At 36.7% G+C, this 16531-nt stretch overlaps 2 protein-coding genes across 2 annotated transcripts in view; one reads left to right on the top strand and one right to left on the bottom strand.

Annotated features, from left to right (window-relative positions):
- The window catches only part of LOC126602084 (uncharacterized), a 73730-nt gene that overhangs the window by 25333 nt on the left and 31866 nt on the right, over positions 1-16531 (bottom strand). The window lies entirely within an intron of this gene.
- On the top strand, positions 2925-4154 carry LOC126602090 (ribonuclease S-7-like). The gene is made up of 2 exons (XM_050268904.1): positions 2925-3327; positions 3492-4154. The coding sequence occupies exons 1-2, from the start codon at positions 3076-3078 to the stop codon at positions 3990-3992; spliced, it is 753 nt and encodes a 250-aa protein (XP_050124861.1). The 5' UTR covers positions 2925-3075; the 3' UTR covers positions 3993-4154.

Here is a 16531-nt window from a genome sequence, read left to right as displayed (position 1 = left end):
GCCCGTATAATGTTGTCTAATGGTACTGAATTAAACATTAAAGAGGCACTCTATTCTCCACGTTCCGGAAGAACACTGCTGAGTTTTAGAGACATTCGAGATAACCAATATCATGTTGAAACCACTGAAGAGAATAGTTCTGAATTTCTTTGTATCACTTCATACGAATATGGCCGAAAGCATATTCACGAGAAGCTGGAAAGTCTCCCGAGTGGGTTGTACATAACAACCATTCGAGTTGTAAAGACACACCATGTGGCCAACCCTAGTGCTGGGTTCCAGGACACTCTCCTGCTTTGGCATGATCGAATGGGACACCCTAGACGAGATATGATGCGCCGTATCCTCAAAGCATATCATGTGCATTACTTGAAATCTTATCCAAGCCATCCGCTTTTCAAAGCATGTTCCATGACTAAGTTGAACATTCAACCCTCATTTACAAAGATTATTTACGACCCCCTTAAATTTCTTCAAATGATTCAAGGGGATATTTGTGGACCTATCCAACCAACATGCATACCATTAAGATACTTTATGGTGTTGGTTGGTGCATCAACATGATAGTCACATGTCTGCTTATTGTCCATACGTAACGCTGCATTTGTGAAACTCCTAGCACAAATTATTAAGCTAAGGGCTCACCAACCTGAGTATCCCATCAAGTTGATATGACTGGATAATGTTGGAGAGTTTACGTCACATACCTTTGACGATTATTGCATGTCTGTTAGGATTGAAGTTGAACATTCTATACCCCATGTTCATACCTAAAACGGCTTGACAGAAGCTTTCATAAAGCACCTTCAAATGATAGCTCGAACTTTGGTTATGAGAACCAATTTGCCGATATCTGCCTGGGCCACACAATATTGCACGCAGCTATATTGGTTCGCCTGAGGCCCACCGCTACCCAACCTCATTCACCATTATAGTTGGTTACTGGATATGAGCCTGATGTCTCGCATTTACGTGTGTTTGGGTGCGCATTTTATATGCCAATAGCGCCGCCGCTACGTACCAAAATGGGTTCTCAAAGAAAACTGGGAATCTATGTCGGTTATGATTTGCCATCCATTATACGTTACTTAGAGCCCTTGATAGGAGATCTATTTACCACACTCTTTGCAGATTGTCACTTCGATGAGACAGTCTTCCCATCGTTAGAGGGAGATAAGATCACTAACAATTATGTAAAACGGTGCGAATTGTCGTGGATTACTCCCACTATGTCTCATTTAGATCCCCGCACGCCTCAATCTGAAACCGAAGTGCAATGCATTCTAGATCTTTAGAGCATTGCTCAAACCATGCTGGATGCTTTTACTGATCTAACGAAGGTGATGAGATCACATATACCCGCTGCAAACGTACTGTAAGGATGGATGTACCGATCATACGCTGTAACACCATGTGGAAAGCCGAACCGTCCCCGAGGGTGAGGAGGCCGCACCTCCCACATGGCAAGGTACATTGGCAGCTAGCCAATCACCTGCTCCTACCCTGAAGCATGGCAGGCCTTCTGGTTCAAAGGATTCATAGCCCTGAAAGAGGAAATTGGCACAAACTAGTGAACCTAGTTTGAATCTGACCATTGCTTACTCATTTGTTCCAACGCATTAAGTGAGTCTATTCAAGCTTAAACCAAAATGAGAAAGATGAAAAGGAAACGAAACAAAACATCAAGAAAATGAATATGTATTAACAAGGGATCGAGAAAATATATACCTCTCGATCCATCAATAGTGAAACACACTGGTGATAATAATTCTTAGTAACCACCCGATCAACTTTAGCAACGATGTCATCCGTAGGAGCAAATCTAAACTTGTTAAGGGCATCCTCACGACTCATCATTTGGATAGATCCCAAGATAGGGATGTGAGGTTCGATCTCCGGCCCACCAAATTTAGGAGTAGTCTAGGTAAAGACATCAACCATAATCCTCACGGCTTGAAGAGTTGGTTTTACATAGAATATGAGAAAGTAAACATAATTAAGCATGGTCTAAAAACGTTAGCCTATATACTTGCCCAATTAATGGGTTAATCAAGATGGCATATTTAAAGAGAAAGTTTAATTTATAGCCCCAATATTATAACCGCTTTAATGCATTAGTTTTTGGTTTGCAAACAAAATTGAAATTGAGATTAGAAGAAATCATTAAGAATGATATTAACATGATCAATGAGGGGTTGTATATTGAAATACCCAATCAAAAATGCCAACAACTACATGTAGTATATTTTCTTTTTGCTTCTACATGTCTTAGAACTTGTTACGGTGATAACTCATAATCGTGTTTATATATCTTTGCTTTAGGTATATAATTGTCTTGGTATCTTTATCCATAGCTATCTATCTTATAGGTAATTAGATGAAGATGTTAAGTAAATATTTTTCATAGATATAGACTATACAATTCAACAAAAAAAAAAAAGTGTTTTAAACATCAATATCATAGGTAAATAATTTGTATATAATTAGGAGTTCTTCAATTTAATTCAATATTTACCATAAAGGGAAAAATAGTCATAATACTAAGTGGGTTTCTTATTGATTGATATTCATGACATTCAGGTCGAATGAAGGTTCCTCACGTGAGCAGCCTTGGCTTGATTGGAAATTAATTTATTATTTAGACGGGGGAAGGTGGCATGTGTAATGGTCGTGATGGAGTACTTGAAAAATGTATATATGTGATTTGTTGGTGACTTCTTGAAATGGAAACAAAACAATAATCTGTGTTAGTTTCAAAGTTCTCACATCATGTGTTGGTTTCAAATTTCTCACAGCATGTGTTGGTTTCAAATTTCTCACAGCATGTCTACACATGCATGCAGTTTCTTTTGCCTATAAATTGAAAACTTGATAGTGATATGTAACAAGTTATATACTGATTTTCATTTGTAGTGGGAGTAGGAATGTTACCTAATTAAGTTTTTCACAATTTCGCATTTGTTTCGATGGTTTCATTTTAACCCCTCCACCACCTCCACCTCCACCTCCACCTCCACCCCATAGGTACTATAAATACATGCAACTTTGTCTTCAAAACATCAGGTAGAATTAGAAATGGAGTCGAAGTTAGTGCAAGTCATATTTTTCTTCTTGTTTGTCACAGTTTCATCCGCTTACACACCATTCCAATACTTTATGCATGTTCAGTTCTGGCCAGCTGCTGAATGCCAAGCTACAGGGGGGGTGAATAAATGCCACATCATGCAACCATCTCATCTTCAGTTCACTATTCATGGTCTCTGGCCTGCGAATAAATCATCCTCTTCATCCCTTGGCTGCAAAGGGGATGCCTTTAATGTGAATGAGGTAATTATTCACAAATTAACTCTCAATAGTTAATATGCATGTGTCCTACGTGTGTGTATGTATGTATATATGTATCATTATATATCTCCCTGCATGTGTACCGTTTATGTACGTGTATTCTTAACTAGTTCTGTTCTTATATTTTAATTAAATAATAAATGTAGATGAATGATACACTGAAAAAGGAGCTACTCAGTTCGTGGTGGGATTGGAGAAAAGGGGAGCATGTCGAATTCTGGCAACGAGAGTATGATAAGCACGGAAAGTGCTCCGACAATGTGTTCCTGAAGACCGAGTACTTCCGGAAGACCCTAGCGATGTACCATGATTTTGATATAGCTCAAATCCTGCAGAAGGCTAATATTGTACCCCAACTACTTCAGCCCAAGACGTCGTTGTACAAATTGTACTCCATCGATCAGATAACAAAGGCCATTGAGTCCAAAACCGGCGGACATTCCGTCAATATCAGATGCTATCAACAAAACCAGAAGAAGAGCAACAATGGAAGTAAACCATTAATATATTTGGCCCAAGTCGCCCTCTGCTATAATAGATCTGGCAATAGCAGAACTAACTGTGATCCAGGCGAAACAACCAGCTGCAACTTTAATGAATCAGAACCGAAAACTGTACCAAGAATAGCCCACATAAAGCTCTGGTAACAACTGTAAGATCAATATAAACAAAGTCAGCGGAATAGAATAATCACAGTACAAAAGTAACCACTAACCTGAAGAAGACATCTCTTGGAAACTAGGGATCTTCTGCAGCTCTCCTCACGCTCAATGAATGAGATCTGAGTATTCTTTAGTTTGCGTGATTGAGAGAGCGCATGGACCCCTTTTTTATACTGCATACGATGATGATTGATAAAGGCTCTTCCCATTATACAATCCTAATCAATCTAACCTTATCACCGAGAAAACCTATCATTCCCATCCATTATTAGTGTTTCAACACTATCATGACTGTTTTAGCTGAAACCTCTATTATACAAATTCCTTATTAGCTTACAACCTCAGTTAATTCCAATCTCTTATATCCTCACATCTCCAAACTAAAGATGATCAAGTGTTCAGCTCTCATTAGAACTTACATTCTCCCACTAGAGTTAACGCTTGATTCAACAGTAGCTAGCCTTATGTGAAGTTATTCTTAAATGGCCAGGAGATCAACACCAACTTGAATCACGAATACAAGTTCAGGTCATTAATTAGTATTCATGAAGAACTAAATGGTAACATGTTCAATTTGTCGAACAATATCCCCATAATTCCATTCACAAAACTAACACATACAAGATGCAAAATTTTTGTGTAAAATGTGTCTGTAGATGTATAATTTCTCACATCCTGCACTTGGTCCCCTTAAGAATCGATACATCAATTCATCTTAATGTTTTATATTGAAACTCTTGGTTGTTTGTCCTACTGACAATCATATGTTGGATATATGTCAACAATCTGTGATAATTTTATATATGCTAATAAATAATAAATACGAATAAATATTGAACAGAGTATGAACAACGAAATAATTTAAAACAGAAAGATTGAAGATCTAGACTTGCGTACCACAATGTTCTTGAAACATAAATTTGTCCCTACTCAGTGCTTGTAGTTCTACAGAAGTCTGCTTCACCAGGATTCAACGATCAAGTTAGAATTCCAGCACCGGAAAACTTAACTTCTGGCGAACTTCTGTGTGGTTCTCTCAGAAAGGATGTTTGAGATTGTAGAAGAAGAACATTGATTTTTTTTTGTGTCTTAAATGCCATGCAAATAGATGTATATATAATAGAAGGATGCATGTTCGTAATAGGTATGAGAATGGGATGTGTCTGTTAGGAGACATCTTCTTCAGGGTGGTGCTTTGTTCTGTGTTCTTTCTAAACTCTTCAGACTTCATCTGAAAGGATGAGTCTGTTGGTAAAAAAACAAATAATTAATTAAATTCAAAATTAATTAAAAATAATTAATTAAATCAAAAAATAATTAATTAATTAATTAAATTATTAGAGCCCGAGCCCTAAGGCCCAAGGCCCATCTTTTGATAATTAATTATATATTAATTATAATTAATTACCAATTAATTAGTGCACCCCAAAGCCCAACCCCAAGGATGAGCCAAATTTTATTCTCAAGGCCTATTACTCGAATCACTTTCTATAAAAGACAAAGCCTTATAAAGTGATAAAATCTTTTGGGAATGACCAATGTGGGACAAAGAAATTTCTACTCAAACTATTCAAATTTCCAACAATACCCCACATTTGAGTTGAAATTTCATTCAAACTCCAACAATTACCCCACATTTGAATGCAAATGTAAATGCAAATGGATGACTAGTCTGCCTAAAACTGAGAGAGAATGGACATGATTTGCATCGAGTGAAGCGTTTTTTGGACTTGAACTTACCCTAGTGCAAACATATCGGGTTTACTTGGTGACGCAGTGGATGTGGAAGATCTTGAATTGTCCACCGCAGTAGTAAACCGAGACAATTACTACACACATATCATGTCTGCCACACGTAAATTCATATGGTTGTGTTCATTTTGGCCCTGAACAGATCCCAGATTTCGTAGGAGTTTTAGAGAATTTAGCCATGTCAATTCTCATAAATGTGGCCCCATTTACTCCTATATAGGTGACATTAATTAAGAATAGTCTGTCATATTCCTCTTGATAACAAGATATTAATGTCATTAAGTGTATAAAACATAATCCCTCAAACGTTAACAGACAACACACATTTTATCATAAGAATGGGTAAGTTGTGTGTTCAACTTTTGAATCAAACTCAACCAGTTTGCCTATTGAACCTAGACCATGAGATCTCCAATCAGCTAGGTTAGGTTTCCGCCCAGTTCGATTCATTGAATTGGCTTAAGACCCACTACCTTGATGTAAATAATATTTGCTCTCTTGGTATGCCTTTTGTCAAAGGATCAACTATATTTTCCTTTGACTTTACATAATCAATGGATATTATTCCATTGGAGAGCACCTTTTTAAGAGTATTATGTCGACGTCTGATGTGACATGACTTCCCATTGTATACATGACTTTTGGCCCTTAATTGCACGGCCATACCATCACAATGTATACATATAGTCGTTACCGGCTTTGGCCACATTGGAATATCCTCCAGAAAATTTTTGAGCCATTCGGCTTCTTCGCCAGCCAAGTCTAAAGCTATAAACTTGGACTCCATGGTGGACCGAGCTATACATTTCTATTTAGAGGATTTCCAAGATATTGCTGCACCTCCCAAGGTAAAAACATATCCACTTGTTGACTTGGATTCTGTAGTGTCAGAATCCAATTGGTATCACTGAAGCCTTCTACAACATGTGGATATTTTGTGTAGTGTAATGTAGTGTAATCAGTAGTCAAGTGTATTTTTCAAATACCTTAACACTCGTACTAAAGCATCCCAATGCTCTTATGTTGGATTACTTGTATATCTACTAAGCCTACTTACTGCATAAGCTAATTCAGGCCTAGTTGAATTCATCAAGTGCATGAGACTTCCAATTACTTGAGAATATTCAAGTTGAGATATGGCATCGCCTTTATTTTTCTCCAACTTGCATCCAACATCAAAAGGAGTTGCAGCTGGTTTGCAGTCAAATTGACCAAACCTTTGTACTATTTTTTCTGCATAATGGGATTGTGTAAGGACATATCCTTCACTATTTCTCTTAATTTGAATTCCTAAAATGACATCGGCTTGACCTAAGTCTTTCATGTCAAAACTTGAATTCAATATTTTCTTTGTTTTGTTTATTACATCTTTATCGCTTCCCATTATGAGCATATCATCCACATACAAGCAGACAATAATAGAAGTTTTATCATTACTCTTAATGTAGACACATTTATCAGATTCATTTATTTTGAACCCATGTGTCAACAAAGTATGATCAAATTTCTCGTGCCATTGTTTTGGTGCTTGTTTAAGTCCATATAATGACTTAACTAATTTGCACACTTTGCTTTCTTGTCCTTTAAGCACAAACCATTCAGGTTGTTCCATGTATATTTCTTCATCTAGTTCTCCATTTAAAAATGCTGTTTTTACATCCATTTGATGTATATCAAAGTTGTATACAGCCGCAATCGCTATTAACGTCCTAATTGACGTTATACGAGAAACTAGAGAATAGGTGTCGAAATAATCCAACCCTTCTTTTTGGCGATAACCTTTGGCTACTAAACGTGCTTTGAACTTATCAATGGTTCCATCCGCCTTAAGTTTCTTCTTGAAAATCCATTTATGGCCAATTGGTTTACTACCGGGAAGTAAATCAACCAATTCCCATGTGTTATTTTCCATAATGGATTCCATTTTACTTTTAATTGCTTCCTTCCATAAAGAAGCCTCAGAAGAAGACATTGCTTCTTTAAAAGTTCTAGGTTCATTCTCCGACAAGAAAGCAATGAAATATGGTCCAAAGTTTTTAGAAACTTTGATTCTTTTTCCTCTTCTTGGTTCCACATCATTTCCTTGGACACCAGAAGAAGAGGCTTCATCATGACTATGATCATGAACCCTCTTTGTATTAGAACTAGATTCCTTTTCTTTGGAAGGAAATATATCCTCAAAGAATTCCGCATCCGCTAATTCTAATATAGTGTTGACATGTATGTCAGAAATCGAAGATTTTACAACAAGGAACCTATAAGCAGCACTATTATTTGCATATCCAATGAATACACAATCAATAGTTTTAGGTCCTAGTTTCGTTCTTTTTGGTAACGGAACTTGCACCTTTGCTAAGCAACCCCACACTTTGAGGGTTTTATAAGTGGTCTATGTCCTTTCCATAGTTCATAAGGTGACTCGTCAATCTTCTTTAGAGGAACCTTATTCAATATGGTATTTGCAGTAAGTAAAGCTTCACCCACAAACTATGTGGAAGCCCTGAACTATTTAACATGGAATTAATCATATCTTTGAATGTTCTATTTTTTCTTTCGGAAACACCATTTTGTTGTGGTGTGTATGGAGTCGTTGTTTGATGTATAATTCCATGTTGTGCACAAAAATTTGAGAAGGCAGTAGACTCATACTCTCCTCCTCTATCGGATCTAAGTGCTTTGATTTTTCTCTCTAGTTGATTTTCAACTTCTGCTTTATATGTCTTAAACATATTCAAAGCTTCGTCATCGCTATGAATCAAATAAACATAGCAATACTTACTGCAATCATCAATAAAATTGACATAATAATTCTTTCCTCCACGAGTTGGTGTGGATTTAAAGTCACAAAGATCACTATGAATTAATCCAAGTAATTCATTTGATCTTTCCAGAATTGACTTTCTCGTTTGCTTAGCAAATTTCGATTCAATACATGTTTCACACTTATGATTAAAATCAATTTTGAATTTAGGTAATAAGTCTAATTTAACCATTCTATGTATGGAACGAAAATTAACATGTCCTAATCTAGCATGCCAAATATTAGAAGACTCAACAATATAAGTAGAAGCATTTATTTTATTAGTATCATCAATGGCAATTACATTGAGTTTCACGAGGCCATCAGCCACATAACTCTTTCCAACAAACATCCCACCCTTGGTAAGTACGAATTTGTTGGATTCCATTACAAGTTTAAAGCCCTTAGTAATTAGAATAGGTCCAGAAACCAAGTTCCTCCTTATTTCAGGAACATGCAGCACATTCAGCAAGGTGAGACTCTTTCCAGATGTGAATTTGAGTACCACTTTGCCTTTGCCCTCCACCGCAGATAAGGCAGAATTGCCCATATACAGCTTTTCTCCATGGGTAGCAAGATGGTATTCAGTGAATAGATTTTTGTCAGTGCAGATGTGCTTAGTAGCACCAGTATCTAACAGCCATTCACTGACATTTGAGACCATGTTGACCTCGGACATAACAGCAGCCAATTCTCCATTGGTGGTTGCCATGTTAGCATGGTTGTTGTTGTTTCCGTTGACATGATTTCCATCCTTACGATGATAACAATCTTGTGCCTTGTGACCAGATTTGCCACACACATAGCATGCGCCCTTAATCTTCTTCAGATTCTTGCCTTTGGGAGCAAGGGCAGATTGTACAAACTGCTTGGTTTTCAGAGCCTTATTCTTCTTCGGCTTGGCCTTGGAGTTTCCTCCCTCAACATAATTTGCATTGGCTTCAATGGCAGTAAACCCTTCAGAATGATCAGCCTTTCTGTGGTCTTCTTCCACTCGTAGCCTCATGATCAAATCCTCCATATTCATCTCACGACGCTTGTGCTTGAGATAAATTTTGAAGTCATTCCACGAAGTTGGCAATTTTTCAATTATCGCCCCAACTTGGAAATGCTCATTGATCTCGCATCCCTCGGAGTGCAGTTCATAGATCAATTTCTGGATTTCTTCGACTTGAGAAACAACAGATTTGGAATCCACCATTGTATATTTGAGAAACTTACCGATAACAAATTTCTTTGAACCGGCATCATCAATCTTATACTTTTTCTCCAAGGATTCCCACAACTCATTCGCTGTCTTGCACGGAGAATAAATGTCGTAGAGATTGTCATCCAAACTATTCAGAATATAATTCCTGCAACAAAACTCATAATGATTCCAAGCTTCGATTGCCATGACAGTTTCTTTCGTCATTGGATTCTCATTAGACTTCGGAGCTTCTTCCTTGACAACATGAGCGAGATTCATTGTTGTCAGGAAGAACAACATTTTCTGTTGCCATCTCTTGAAGTCCAGCCCTTTGAACTTCTCAGGCTTTTCAGATTATTTTGGCACAGCGCCATTCATATTTACAGATTGTTGATCCATCGAATTTCTGTTTCAAGATTGTTGGATATATGTCAACAATCTGTGATAATTTTATATATGCTAATAAATAATAAATACGAATAAATATTGAACAGAGTATGAACAACGAAATAATTTAAAATAGAAAGATTGAAGATCGAGGCTTGCGTACCACAATATCCTTGAAACAGAAATTCGTCCCTACTCAGTGCTTGTAGTTCTACGGATGTCTGCTTCACCAGGATTCAACGATCAAGTTAGGATTCCAGCACCGGAAAACTTAACCTCTGGTGAACTTCTGTGTGGTTCTCTCAGAAAGGATGTTTGAGATTGTAGAAGAAGAATATTGATTTTTTTGTGTCTTAAATGCCATGCAAATGGATGTATATATAATAGAAGGATGCCTGTTCGCAACAGGTATGAGAATGTGATGTGTCTGTTGGGAGACATCTTCTCCAGAGGGGTGCTTTGTTCTGTGTTCTTTCTAAACTCTTCAGACTTCATCTGAAAGGATGAGTCTGTTGGTAAAAAAACAAATAATTAATTAAATTCGAAATTAATTAAAAATAATTAATTAAATATGAAAATAATTAATTAAATAATTTAATTATTAGAGCCCAAGCCCCAAGGCCCAAGGCCCATCTTTTGATAATTAATTATATATTAATTATAATTAACTACCAATTAATTAGTGCACCCCAAAGCCCAACCCCAAGGATGAGCCAAATTTTATTCTCCAGGCCTATTACTCCAATCACTTTCTATAAAGGACAAAACCTTATAAAGTGATAAAATCTTTTGGGAATGGCCAATGTCGGACAAAGAAATTTCTACTCAAACTATTCAAATTTCCAACATCATAATATTGTCAAAACCATTTGCATAATAAAATATACGCATACTGTCATAATTAAAGCTGTACATCTAGAGGGAAAACTTCGAAACAACCACACAACTTTTAAGACTTCATTAGTGGGGAAACCTTATCAATGAAGAAAACTTTATTAATACTTATTCATAAATACCAGTCATGTGAACTAGTGAGTAACAACAAAACACGTTAGAAGATTTACTTGTTCCCCTAATTAACATCATCAAAACTAGCTAACAGTCCCATGTTTGCAACATAGTTCTTGAAAACCACAATTGGAACTGCTATGTTTAAAGGATCTACAACCATAAAACCGGTCTCCTAGTAATCAATCTTCACCAAACCTTCTCTCGAGCAATCAAATATTTGATATCTAAATTCCATGTTGCAAATAATCTTTTGTTGTTCTTGCTGAAGAAAATAGCTGCATTATTATCCCAACAAATTTGAATTGGTCTCGAAGTACAATCCACTGCACTAAGTCCTGCAATGAAAATTTTCAACCATATAGCTTGATTGATACTTTCACAACATGAGAGATATTCAGCCACCATGGTAGAGGCTGCCACTGTTGCCTGCTTCACACTTCTTCACGAAATTGCACCACATGCCATAGTGAAAATATAACCTGAAGTAGACTTAAGGTCATCTGGACATCCAGCAAAATCTGAATCACTATACCCTTTTAACACAAGCTCATCAGTTTTCCTGTAAATAAGCATATGTTCCTTGGTTCTTTGAAGGTACCTCAATACCCTCTTGGCTACATTCATGTGAGCCACCCCTGCGTCAGATTGGAACCTTCCAAGAACACTGATACTGAAAGCAAGATCAGGTCTTGCGCACACTTGTGCATACATCAAGCTTCCAGCAAGAGAGGCATATGGTTTGCCTTCCATGTTTCTTCTTTCCAACTCACTCTTGCGACACTGCTTTTTGCTTAATTTGTCACCCTTTGAAATTGGCATTTCAGTAATGCCACAAGAAGCCATGTTGAATCTTTTTAAAACCTTGTCGATGTAACCCTTTTAAGATAACCCCAACAATCCATGTAATATAGTTAATAGCGGAAATAAGCAAATCACAAATACAATTAACCACTAACCTTGTGTAGCCATTGCAGCAGAAAAACTAGAGCTCATTTACACTCAACACTATTGTATGCAATTAACAAACAATAGGCTTGTTCTCTCTCTCTCTTTTGCGTAATTAGTGTGAATGCAGGGACCTCTATTATATATCCTTAGTGGTGGTATTTGATTAGGTTATTTCCCATCATGTAATCCTAATCAATTTGTATAAACTAATATCCTTATCACCACAAACCAAAGTTATCATATCATAATAGTTAAACCTATTGATACCAGGATTACTTTCAGCTTTATATTAGATAAAAAAACATTCCCTGATAGCTTTACAAGTCTAGTCTATCCCAATCTCTTATGACTTCAATCCTTTAAGCACGTGATAAACCAAGTGTGTAGCTCTAATTAGATTACATTCTCCCACTAGAGCCAACACTTGTTTTCACACATGCCACCATATAAGAAATCATACTTCAATGGCCATGAGAATAGGAACAACAAAATCCCAGTAACAGTTTCTGTCATATGCCAGCATTTATGAAGAACTAAAGGGAGTCATGTCCTTAAAACATAATCACTTTCCCCTGAATCACTTTCCCCAAGATCAGGCCTTGTACAAACTTGTGCATACATTAGGCTCCCAATTAGTGATGCATATGGCTTGTCTTGCATGGCTTCTTTCTCTAAGTTATTTGTTGGACACTGTTCTTTACTCAATTTGTCTCCCTTGGATATCGGCATTTCTGTAGTTCCACACATTGACATATTGAATATCTTCAACATTTTTTCTTTTAATCCCTCATGCGACAACCCTAGTAACCCTCACTTCATGTCCCTTTTAATCTCGATACCCAAAACATATGCAGCCTCACCCAAATCCTTCATTTCAAAATGGTTTTGCATGAAAAACTTGGTGTCATCTAAGAGACTCATGCTGCTCGTGGCCAATAAAATGACATCTACGTAGAACACCAAAATAATAAAGTTGATCCTACGAATTTTCAAGTAAATGCATGCATAAGAGGGATTCTCAAAAAAACCATGCTCCCTTATTACTCGATGAAATTTTTGTTGGTGTATTTCATTAATATATATATATATATATATATGATGTTGTGTGAGAGACTGGCTGCAATGCCATGTCTCTTGGAATTGAATATATATATATATATATATGGTGTTGACAGTGGGATAAAGGGCGAAAGGCTGGCAGTGATATGCCTTTTGGCTGCAGGCCGTGCCTTTGAATTGGCGTGTCTCTGAAATTAAAGAAGCATGGCTGCAGTGCCATGTCGTGTCCCTTGGATTGAAGAAGCACGACTGCAGTTCCGTAGCACAACAAGGGATATGTCCCTTGGATCATTCAATCAGAATGTTACGCCTTTTTTGGTGAAAGACACTTATATGAAAAGGCAGCAGGCTTTCATTCATTCGGTAAGAATGAAAGGATGCTGGAAAGATCTATTTGATCTTCACACACTTTAGTTAAAGGAAGTGACTTTTCTATGCACACTTTGAACTAAGTTCAACGGGCACCATATAATCTATATATAGCCCATGTTGGCTGCATATTCCCATATACAATTATTCAAACAATAGTTTCTTATCATCTTTCTCTCCATCAAAATCATACAGTTTCCTTTTAGAAGATTTTAAGGGAATTTCAGTTCTTGCTAAACTAAAATTCCAAACTTTGTTGTATCCTGGAAGTGATTTGCTTTAGACCCGTTAGCAAACTCATATTAGAGTGGGGGCAAATATCATTTTAAGGAAAACGTATTAACGTGCCTCAAAGTCATTTTTCTGTCTAATTCTCAACCTTATTCTTACAATTTTAAGTACCACTGGTTGAGCCATAAATGGATTTCTTCAATAAACGTTTGCTTTAATCCATACATGGATTTCTTCAATTTACAAACTAAGTGTTCTTTCCCTTCCTCCATAAAACCCTATGGTTGAGCCATGTATATGTCTTCTTCTAAACACCATTTAAGAAGGCTGTTTTTACATCCATTTGATGTAAAAGCAAGTCAAAATGCACCACCATTTTCATAATAACTCTGAATGCATCCTTCATCGATATCGGACTGAACGTTTCTTTATAATCAACCCCTTATCTTTGAGTAAATCACTTTGTAACTAGCCTCGCCTTATGCCTTTCGATGCTTCATTTCGAATCTCTTTTTGTCTTAAACACCCACTTACACCCTATCGGTTTGATGCCCTGAAATGGTTCTACTAATTCCCAAACATTGTTGTTTTCCATCTAACTCAATTCATTTTTCATTGCATCAATCCACTTGTCGGAGTTGCCACTAGTCATGGCTTCCTTGAATGAATTAGGGTCTTCGAATTCTGACAAGTGTGATTCACTTTCAGCAAAATAAACAAAATCTTCTAGAGTGTTAGACTTTCTTACCCTAGTTGATTTTCTCAATGGAATAGTAGGTTGTTGCATTAATGTTTATGCTTGTTGTATGATTAGTTGTGCATGCTGCATGATTGGTTATGCTTCATTGGTGACAATTGCATGCACTTCAATCTCATTTTGAACCTCTACATTTTGACCTTATTCATAATTATTGTGTAGTTGATCTTCATGGTTGTCATCAACATTAATATCAGTCATTTGCCTAGGAATATCAACCACGATAGTCATTTTATTATAATATTCAATCTCTACCCCATTCTCGATAACCGCATCTTCTCCTTCCTCGAACACGAACTTGTTTGGATTGGAAGTAAAGTCATCATTACCTTTAGTGTGTTCCAAGAAGATTGCCCTTGCAGTCTCAACGAATTTCATGCTGTAATTAGGGTAATAAAATCTTTAACTCTTGGATCTGTCTGCATAACCCACGAAGTAACAACTGATGGTCTTGGAATCTAATTTCTTACCATTAGGATTGTAGATCTTTGCCTCTGCTTGGCAACCCCAGACATGAATGTGTCTTAAACTAGGCTTTCTCCCAGTTTATAACTCGAAAGAAGTCTTTTCCACAGTTTTGCTATGAACCCTATTAAGAATGTAACTCGTTATCTTCAGTATCTGGGAGTTTTACCTTGCTTATCATGCTTCGAACCATGTCAAGAAGTGTACTATTTCTTCTTTCTGCCATCCACTGTCCCTATGAATGAGTTCCAAAAGTTGTTTGCTTAGTGTGGAACCTTCCTTCCTAGACTTAGTGAATTTTCCTTTGATGCACTCCACACAAATATCAAGATCATTAAAATTTAATGGAGGCAAGATTTCACTTCACTAAGAGTTCCATCCTTGGTTTTGAAATATGACAAAGCCTTTTCTGCCATAAGTTCGACGACTAAAGTGATTTTGTTTCTTTGCTCTCAATATTAAATATAACTTGATTATTCTTAAGTGAAAACTGAAACATGCCATCAACCAAAAATCCAGTACCAATATGGGAAGAATTTATAAAAAATATTGAAGCCAAACTTATTCATAGTAAAATAAAACCCTAACAAAACTAATCTTGAAATTGAAACAAGTTTCATTCTCATCAAAGGTAAATAAACGACATTTTCCAAATCTAATTGAAAACCAAAATCCAAATTAAGCCTAACTGTGCCTGGAGCCTTGACTTCAACCCTTCTCCCATTGCCAACGAATACCTTCTTTATTTGGAATTCTCCTTGTTATGAAGTCCTGTAATAAGTTCGTAACATGAACGGAAGAGCTAGAGTCAAGCCACCAAGCACTACTAGGTATATCAATCAAATTACTTTCAAAACAAGCAAAAACCTTTTTAGCCTTTTTAGCTTTTTGTTTAGCAAGCCTTGCTTTATATTTAGGACAACTCCTCTTCATATGGCTGGCCTTTTTACAAAAGTAACATTTGAAAACCAAAGGTCTGTTAGGTTTAAAAACCCCCTTGGAAGACGAGTGAACATTTCTACTATGATCTTTCCTGATGGCATTCGAGTTTGATGCCTTGACATCCTTATTGTTGCTTTGAACAAAATTAAGCATTTCACCCTTTTCTTTGTCCATTTTCTCCTTTTTCATCCTAACCTTCTCACTTACACAGATGGAGATTAACTCATTGACATCCCATTTCTCACGTAAAGCATTGTAAGACACTTTGAGTTGAGTATATGTATCAGGGAGTGAATTCATAATAACATGCACAAGGAAGTTTCAGATATGGGTACCTCTAGTGTTTTTAGTTTTCCAGTAACATCAATCATTTTCAGAATATACTCATACTGTCATACACACTCTCAACACCATCATAGGAAAGCGAGAGCGTTGTCCTTATCTGTCGGAGTTGGTGATCGAGATACTGAAATTTCTTGCCGTTTCATCTGTTATTTCAAGTTTCCTGATTGTTCATTGTGTAAATGCATAGCTAAAATATTGTTAATGTTGGTTTAAAGCGTTCATGTACTTGCAGATAGTATTTGATCCACTGCTTTAGTGGCTGGTACTCA

Source organism: Malus sylvestris, chromosome 15 (assembly GCF_916048215.2).
Source record: "Malus sylvestris chromosome 15, drMalSylv7.2, whole genome shotgun sequence".
Lineage (NCBI taxonomy): Eukaryota > Viridiplantae > Streptophyta > Magnoliopsida > Rosales > Rosaceae > Malus > Malus sylvestris.
Note: the sequence above shows the minus strand (reverse complement) of the source record. Positions and strands in the feature narration are given on the sequence as shown.